At 48.2% G+C, this 9,602-nt stretch overlaps 1 protein-coding gene across 1 annotated transcript in view; it reads left to right on the top strand.

Annotated features, from left to right (window-relative positions):
* The first annotated feature begins 2,658 nt into the window (after positions 1 to 2,658).
* The window catches only part of CNTN6 (contactin 6), a 144,411-nt gene continuing 137,467 nt past the window's right edge, over positions 2,659 to 9,602 (top strand). Inside the window, 1 exon segment of the mRNA XM_053929272.1 lies at positions 2,659 to 2,769. Within this exon segment, the coding sequence (XP_053785247.1) occupies positions 2,715 to 2,769 (55 nt within the window). The 5' untranslated portion in view covers positions 2,659 to 2,714.

Genomic DNA, 9,602 nt, shown 5'->3' with positions numbered 1-9,602 from the left:
CACCTCTGGGAATTCTGGGGGCTTAAGCACGGGGGGGTCATAACTTCATGATATCAGGGGTAATTAGAGGCTTTGGATGGTGAGTCACAGCCAGGAACGGGAAAGGGCGTAACACAGAGATGCTGAGGCGGAACTTTTTCTGAGAGATGCCAGGGAGGGAAGGGCCTGCGGGGGTGCCCCCAGGGACATAGGACAGACGTCCTGGGGGCGCAGGAACCAGCTTAGCTCTGACGACTGGACTGGGAGCAGCCAGGTTTCGTGGGCTTCTGGGAGACTGGAGAGATTTTGAATAATTCCACCAGCCCAGCAGAAAGAGGCCACTCCTGGCTGGTGGGCATCTGGAGACCCCCGGAAATTGGGGTTATGTGCATTACAACCCAGGAGGGTTGGAGGGTTACAACCCAGGAGGGAGGTAGTGGGGGTGGGGACTTAGCAACCTGTCTGCCCACAGGAACTGACAGCTTTTAGTCATGTCTTCAAAACTGGGTCAGAACAGCACTTGGGAAATAATGAATATCCATCAGCTAAGTGGACCATCCACGTAACTTACCTTGTAAACTAGGACTTTGAGGTGGGGCAGGGGGATGGGTACTAACTGGGCCATGGCATTTGGGTAAGTAGAATCCGTCCGGGGAAATCGGATGCCTGGGCAAGCTACCAGGACGCGGTCTGTACGGGAGGTGTGGGTGCCGAGGGGGTTCTGGGCAGGTCTGAGCATCCCCATGGGGATCCTGATTACGTACAGAGTACACAGACCGAGGATCTGTGAGTCTGCACCCGAGTAGTTGCTGAGAGCTCAGGTGGGAAGGCACGGCTGGAAATTCATCACCTGTGACCTTGAGTACCCATCCAAGGACTTCAGGTGTTTCTGCAATGGAGAGTCAGCAAAAGCTTCAGAATTTGGGCAAAATCTTTGTTTTAGGAAGGTCGTTTTGGCTGTAATGTTCACAGGAATAGAAAGAATGAGAAATCAGAGGCAGAAGGACTGTCCAGAGATCCAATTTTCTCTGTCTTTGGTGCACTTCACTAGTCAAGACCATCGTCACCCCTTTCTTGGACATCGTCACCTCTTAATTTACCTGTACGATCCCAGTTACCACACACCTCATAGTGCTTTCTTCTTCAGTGCGTTACCGCATTTACCGGGCATAACTGTTTACCTGTGCGTGTGTGTGCGTGTGGGTGGTTTTGCTGTTTTATGTTATTAAGTGTCTGCAAGACCTCAAGGGTGGGAATAAAGGGTTCCAGGTTCACCTCTACCCTCTAAGGACCGCATGTCTTGCAGAGGATGGATGTAAATACACGCATGTACCCACACGGATATTTGTTGAAACACTTAAAAATGAATAACTGTATACAGAACTAGACTTCATTTAAATGGGACAAGTTAGCATCTCTGGATTCAAGTGGAATGGGAAGGTGAGGGAAGATACGGGGGAATTTGGGAAAGGAAAATAACAACTCGATACGACACTGACCTGAATGGTGTTTATTTTGCCCTTGATTTTTATTCCTTGTTTCAATCTGAAAGCATTAAACTTAGATGTCAAAACATACAGGTTTAGTAGGATGATCGTTTTTGACTTAAGTTGAAGAAACTAGTACCAGAAAGACTTTTAAAATTTAAAAATACTGTATATCAGGAAATGATCAAATTATCATTACTTACTAGCTTTACAGTTAAAATCTGCACACTTCCAAAAAGTATTCGAAGTTGCAAGAAAATATTTCCACTAAATTAAAAGTTTACAAAGGGTTCCATCTTTGGAATATAATAATTTTATCAAACGTGCCCTATGTGACTTTATTCTGAATGTATTCTATACTTTTTCGAGGTTATGAGCCTCTTATTAGATTTCTCTTTGGGAGTAAAGGCCAAAGAAACACTTGATCTGATATTCATTTATCATTGGAAAGTATAAATGTCAAAATAAATTAGAGAAAACTATGATGTAATCTCATGGGAAGAGAATGTCCATACTTGAAAGATAACACTTCCAGAACCTGATTTCCTGCAGAAATTTTGTATCTGTATTAACTATACTTCTAGTAAAATTAGGAAAAATAATGTTTCCTAATGCGTATGTTATGTATCTATAACATATTGTATAATGTTGTAATATAATAAAGTATATAATAGATTAGGGAAAGTAATGCTTCCTAATGAACATATTCTCAACAATATTGATAAAAACACTATTGATGTTGTTTTCATTTATGTGGATAAAAATATTCAAAAATCCATAAAGTGTACAAATTCACTGTTAAAATAAGAGAGCAATATTTTATCTCATTCCTAATGGTGTAAAAGCAAAAATAAAAGCCAACAACAGAATTGCATGGGTTGGCTTGATATGTTTTTAATTTTCTTTAACGTTTCTAGAACAACTGGACTTCAAATTGTAATGGAATTTTAATGAAAGTTTTAACCCTCATGGAATGCATTCGGCATAATTTCCTTCCAATCCATTAGCTGCTACTGCAGAGTTGGTGGCAGGCGACATGTACATCCGAGGTGCGAACTGAAATTAGGAAGCTTTGCGAAACACGCACGTGTGTAAACACGGAACTCCGGTTGCTGAACAATTCCCGCGTGTTCGCGTGTTTGCGGTTTCATGGCGGTTTCGTTCTTTCAGGCTCTCGAGACACCGACCGGAAGGCAGACTTTCTTCCTGCGTATTGTATGGGAGAAACTTCGACTCTCGCAAGTGAAAATGAGGTTGCTATGGAGACTGGTAATTCTGCTGCCACTCATCGACGCCTGTGCAGGTAAAGTGTTCTATTGTTACAGAGTTTGATTGATAATCTATTGGTGATTTATTTTTTCCACAGGTGACGCAATTTTCAAATGCGTAATACTCATGTTATTGGAAGGACTAAGTGATAAAATTATGGCTAATGTAGGGAGTTTAATCTTTTAAAAATGTATCACGTGCTATTTTTAAACAGAACTAAGATTATTTTAATTATAAGTTGTCAACTATGAATGTTTTATAGAAAAGAATGTGATTAAGTGATTTTGTCATTAATAAACATTGAAGAATAGTAAATTCTTTAAAAATCATGGTTGAAATATATATTTTTTCCTCAAATTTAGAAAGTGCTGAGGTAAAAGAGCTATATTGATATAGAAGAAAAAGTGACAAAGAATGTTAGATCAGAGCTAGATTAACTTTTTGCATTTTTCTTTCCATTTCAATGACACATGGTTTCATTCAAGCTACATATATTAGTGTCTGCGTATCGGTTAGCTTTGGCTTTGTAACAGACTGCCCCAAATCTGCAGGGATGAAAGTAACAAATAGCCGTGCGCCTCGTCGGCAAGTCTGTAAGTTGACAATTCAGAATGGCTTCAACAGGGCTGCTCTTCTGGCTTGGCTTCGATGCCGTACCCCTGCGGTCAGCTCCTGGGTCACCTGGCTGGTCCAGGACATTCTCCGCCGCCGCGTCGGGGCCGCCACCACGCTGCCTCCACGCCTCTCGTCCTCTGTGCGTCTGCCTCTTCCTCTCGGTGCCTGTGTGGGGCTGAAGTCGGGCGTGTGCCGAGTCTCTTGATGTCAAAGCCTGTAATCGACACGGTGTCCTTTCTCGTGAGTTCTGTTCCCCGGCGCAAGTCACCCAGCCAGCACGCGTTCAAGGCTGTGGACATGTGTCCCATCTCTTGATCGAAGCTGTCATGTGACACAGTGAAGGGGCGTGGGGGTCGTAAAGGGATAACCCGCTGCCTTTGTAAAGACCCAGCAGATCACAGCACCCTGTTCCCAGTTGGCAGGCTCACCGGGGTGAGAGGTCACAGAGTGTGGACGGAAACTAGGTCACCCGACTGTCAGAGCAGCCCCTCCCCTGTCACACTGCATGGCTTCCCGCCAGCTGAGCCTCGGGTGCTGTCGCAGTTCTGTGTATTCATAACCGAGCAGGAAGATATTGGGAGAGAAACAGGAACAGACAATGACTCACCCGCCACAAACACCTGAATTGTAACCACCACGCACTTAACAGCAATTCCAAGAAATGGAAAGAAATCAACCATTAGTACCAGAAAACCATATAAATAAAGGTATTTTTACCCCCTGAGAATCCCGTGGCTAGAAGTGCTACAGTCATATTTGTTCAAGTTATTCTGCCACTTGCAACTCTGTAACAAAGACTCAAGGTAAAATAATAATGGCCTTTTTTTTTTGGTAACAGATTGAAAAAGACAGAATCATAAAAGTGCCCCCAAATTACCCACGTGTGAATACGATTTCCATTTCTGCACTCAGGTTCCAGCGTCCTATAAAATTTTCACATTAGCATTTAGCCCTTTAAATGTGTATGTTGAATCAGCACAGTATCTCTGAGAGACCTTTCGTGTTAAATTAAAATAAATTATTGTTCTCAGAACACATATCAGGCCTGAGAAATTCTCCAGTTCTGCTAATTTTTATTTATTTAAATTGGATGTGATTCAACATGTCCTTTTGCTTTATTCTAAAGGGGAAAAATAATTGTGTATCTTTGGGGTACAATTTCCTTGTGGAAGAACAGATTGGATCACTTTTTAAAAGGCCACAGCTATTTAAATAAGGTCGTCTTAGCCCGAGGTGGCCCCAGAGGGAAGTAAGGACGCTGCTCACACAGGGACTCTGTGGCTGTCTCCCCACTTGCAGATTCTGCGTTAGTTTATAAAATTATTAATTACATCGTCAAACGATAAGGTGTTATGTCTACGCACGTGTACAACGTCTTTGATTTCCCGAAACCCCCTCCTTACGCATTCTGAAAGGCCAACTCTTTCGCAGTGCGGTTTTCCTTCCTATGTCACTCTTACCACCTTCCAAATGTGGACGTTCCCCACCTCCCCTCACTACGTTACCACCACAGCCTGGCCCCGCCCTCGCCTCCTGCTTTACTTCTGAACGACCCCACGCCCGGTCTAGCTGCTTCACGGGAGGCACCGGCCGGAGCCTCTGCCGGGAGTGTAACCCATCCAGATGCACAGTAGGATGCTCGAACGTATTTGAAATTATGGGTGTTTAAAAGTTCGATTACTTTATTTTAGTATCTTTAAATATTGTAAGAAAGCTAAAGCCCATCTAATTAAGAGACATCCTCATTAATAACATGCTTGTTAATTATTTCATCCATGTGTGTGGTAGGCTAAATAATTGCCCCCAAGAATATCTGGGCCCTAAACCCTGGAACCTGTGAATTTTACCTTAAAGAGCAAATGGATTTGATGAACATGATGAAGGTAAAGACCTTGAGCCGGGGGTGGGGAGGTGCTCTTTTGGAATTTCTGGCTGGGAAGTCCCCGGAGGGAGGCAGGCAGAGGGGGACGTGGACCCGGGGCAGGGAGTGGGGGCTCCGGGCTCTGGAAGACGGAAAACATGAGGGAGCAGGTGCCCCGCCTCCCGCTTGGGGGGCCAGTCAGCCCCGAGCTGGGTGTCCACCCAGGGAAACTCATTTTGGATCTTAGAGCAAAAGAACTGTGAGAAAATAAACATGTGCTGTTTCAAGTCGTGGCGATGTTCCCAGAAGGCCCAGGAAATGAACACAGTGTGTTCCCACTGTGCTGGACTCTAAGCCCGGGAGGGCAGGGCGTGAGTGCCCCCCGGAGCTGGGTGGGAGTTCGGGAAATACTTGTTGAATGAATGAATGAAAGAAAGAAAGAATGAATGAATGCTTCAATGTTGGCGGTCTTATTTGGATTATCATCAACTAGAATAAAACCAGTCACGTAATTTCTGTTGAGGAAGAGTCGGTCCCTCCTATCCCTGCACCATTGTCCTTGTGTTAGGAAGTGACTGTCACAGGAGTTGAGAGATGGGACTGTGGTGTTGTTTAGAAGCTTCAGCCGGGCCCCGTTTGAATGTCAAATCCACTCCGTCAGGACAGGGGTACCCTCGGCTTCTGTCCCTGCTACTTCCCCACCACCCAGCAGAGGCACTGCAAATATTTAGCAAATAAACCAAAGCAAGCGGCTTCACCCAACTCAGCAGGTGCGTCTGGGTACCTCAGGTGTGCCAGGCTCCAAGCCGGGTGTCCGCCTTTATGCACAAGCAGCTTAGTCCCTGCCCTTGTGCCCCTGCAGCCTGAACTCGGAAACCAGCGAAGTCAGCAACTGCTGCAGAGAAGTGCCAGACACTGCCCACGGAACACAGGAGGGAGCAGGGCACACCTGCTCTTTTTGTCCACCACCCCGTCCCTTTCTGCTTCCCACTAAGAACAGCTGATTTGGGGGGGAGCCCCCCTTTCCCATCAGTCTTTGCGGTTCGCGTGAGTGGACGACCTTCCAGATCAGCGAGCTGAAACGGGCCGTCCCCCCAACCACACTGGCTGGTTCCAAATATGGTTTATCTGGACAAAGCCCGGGGGGCTGGCTGAAGAAAGGCACCATGTTTTGACTGTCCCTGGGGGACTTCGAGTGCCTCAAAGCAGCAAGGTGCCCTTTCCCTGCTGGAGGCTGATCTCAGCTGCGACGCTGTCCCCTGTGTCTAATAGAGAACGCTTGCTTTGGATGTAAATTACTGGGGATGCTGAGGTCAGGTTAGAAACAGAACCTGAGACCGACCGATGCCTGCTCGCTGCCGGGAAGAAGAAACGGAGCAAAAAGGAGTGACGATGGGCACCGTTTCTCCTGGAAGGAAAAGGAAGCTCCGGGAGACGTAATGTAGGCTCCGAAGGCCGACTTTGGCCCCAAGGCTCTGAAGCGTCTCTGTGTCTTTGGGTAGAAAAGCACATTTCTGTTAATCGGATAATGTCGGGACCACACTGACAAGTGATGGAAACCTACAACTGTAAATCTAATTTTCTTCCCTTGGACAACGCATGGGAAGATTTCGCAAAGGAGTATTTTATTGTAAGTAAGCATTACAGAAAGGGGCTGGAGCAAATTAGCTACGGGTGTGGTTCAGTAGCTGGAAGCATGTGGGGTCTGATGTTTGGTCTCTAGAACACCCCTGGAGGGGGGACCCCGATGCATGGTGTTGAGGTGCTGGGCTCCAAGCTCCCCGGAGCGGGGAAGGGCTCAGAGTAGACCCGACGGCGTTCTTCCTTCAGATTTTGACCTTTCTTGTAACACCTGAGAACGTAGAGGCAGATTTCAAAATTCAAGTTCCAAGCTTTGAGTCTGAGTGTTTTAAACTGTTGGAGAAGCACTTGATTGATGCAGTAAGCGTGAGAGTCGGCTAACTCACGTGTTCTGTGTGGTACGGCGTGTGCCGTACACGCAGTGCGTTGCCCGGCTCAGAGAGAGCGCAGCTCCACACCCAGGGCCCTGCGGGAGAGCAGCGCCAGGCAGGGGCCGGGCTGGGGTCAGAGACTCAATACACATGTCTAGTTGTCAGGCATCCTATTTCTGTGACTTTCAGAGTTCATATCATCTTAAGAATTCCTGCCTCATACATTGTCTTTTACTTTGTTATTTTAACAAAACCATATTGTTTCAATGGTAGGCTTTTTAAGCAACCCTCTTGGTCCATGAGTGTAAGCGGATTACGGGGGATTTGTCTGCAGTGGGCGGAGCACCTGGGTACAAACCCTGTAAAACCACGGCCTGATCAATCCTGAAGTAGCCCCGGCGGTTCGGCCTGAGACTCAGCCTCGACTCCTTCAGGGAGGTGAACATGGACCCAGGCGAGTTCTCCGCAGAGCAGGACCCAGGCCTCCTTGGGCACCAGTGCCTGACATGTCGTCAGGGCTTCATGAGCTGCTTCTCCCGTGGAATCAGTTACTCTCGGGACTACGCGGAGACTAGAAACCGTAAGACGTCTTCCCCGCGCCATCCGCATTCACATCCACTGGCAAATGTGCTTCCGTCCTTTTCAGAGCTTCTCCCAAGTCCTTGATTCTGAAAGCTTGAGTGAAATAGTTGTGGGGGGGCGGCTTCTACCAGTTCAGAAAACACCCTGTTGGTGAGCCCTCTGACACAGCTTGCGGTTTTAAAAACGGACCAGCCCGAAAGTGAATTGGGGACCAAATCAGACCCCTGCATTGTCACCCTCCAGGAACTGCGGGACACGTTCGCAATCGCTTCCGTTTCCCTCTGTCTCAAACATTGCCTTGTGCTGAATGGAGCACCAGAGGAGACGAGCTGCCCGAGAGAGAAAACACAAGAATGGGCCAAGGTTTCTTGAAAGAAGATGAGGTAGCAGACAGCAAAGCCGCGCGGGCGGCCGCGGCAATCAAGCTCCTTTGCTCACGGGCCCAGGGAGCGGGCAGGGGCGTCCCCTGGGACCCAGCGTGATGCATGTGGAATACACGGCGGCCCAGGCTCTGCCTCCGGCCTCCTGCAGATTGATTCTTAGCATAATGATGCCTTTAGGAAGGGAGCACCAGGCTATATTTTTAAGTCAAGTGACATCTTTGCAATCTCTAATAGAGATGGCCCGATTTAGAAATGCTGAAAACACCATTTTTAATGCAATGCTTACTGATGAGGGTGGCTCTGTGATGACCAAATCCTCCTGCAGGGTAATTGATTTTGAAACCCTAATGAAACTGAGTTCTGGGACTGACGGCAGCGTAGAGAAACATCTTCTGTTGTATCGGCGTGGGCAGGTGACGTCCCGTGTGCAGATGAGATATTCTGTAAGCACGTGGGCCCTTCGGGAGGGAGGGTGGGGAACGGGGTTTCAACCCGAATCTCTGAAGGAGGGGTCAGCCTTTCTATGGAGGTGATAACACCTGGTCTCGTTCTCGTTTTGAGGCACCCGAAATAGCTATGCCACCAAGTGGAAGTACCAGGGGGGATTGACGAGACTGTTTCTCCCCATGCGTAAGCCCGTCCTGAGTCCTGAGATTTCAAATCTGTGGTTAGCAGGACACTAGGCCGGCTGGCTTCCGACAGCCTCTCCCACCTCCACCGCACAGAAGGTCCCTCCACGGAGGACACGGGCGCCAGCTTCCTTCCGGCGCTCTGAGAAATATTGAAGGGGTTCCGCTCAGGGCCTGTCTGCGTGCTGTGCAGGCGCCTGCAACAGACTTCTCCAGAACTTTCCATGGCTGGCTCCTCCCATGACACCCACAGATCGGTCACCTGCATAGAGGGGCCGTCTCTCAGATCCTGTCGGGGTGGCACCACCCGGTCCCCTGAATGGCCCCGTCTGTCACCCTCCTCAGCCTCGAGACCGTCTTCAGCGCACATGGCTCTGGCCGAAATGAGCTCACGGTCGCCCTTGTGCGTGCTGCGTCCATTTTATGTGTGCGTCCAGGGGCATGCAGGTCTTGTGTAGCCGTGGTTCTTCCAGCCACGCATGTGCTGTGTGGCTGGCGCATGGGGCAGGGCCGGCTCGCAGGGAGCGCTCCGAGAATGTGTTCACATAAGGGACTGGCCTTTCGAGGTTGGCCCCCCAGACTTCCTGGGGTGATCCATACCCCAAATGCTTTTTGGGGGATGTTGTTGGATATTATTGGGACCCATTTTTAAGTATAACATGTTAATCGCAGTAGAGCATCGGGTCCCAGGTGGGCACTTTCTACTTTAAAAAAACATATGATAAATACCGGACGCACAAAGCTACTCCCAGGTGCTGAAGGTCACTGATGCTCCTTGTCTCGGCACACCTGGCACAGGCAGGCATCACTTCGGCGTTGTGGTGCAGGGAGTCGTATTCCACACA

This window comes from Desmodus rotundus, chromosome 8, assembly GCF_022682495.2.
Source record: "Desmodus rotundus isolate HL8 chromosome 8, HLdesRot8A.1, whole genome shotgun sequence".
Classification (NCBI taxonomy): domain Eukaryota; kingdom Metazoa; phylum Chordata; class Mammalia; order Chiroptera; family Phyllostomidae; genus Desmodus; species Desmodus rotundus.
Note: the sequence above shows the minus strand (reverse complement) of the source record. Positions and strands in the feature narration are given on the sequence as shown.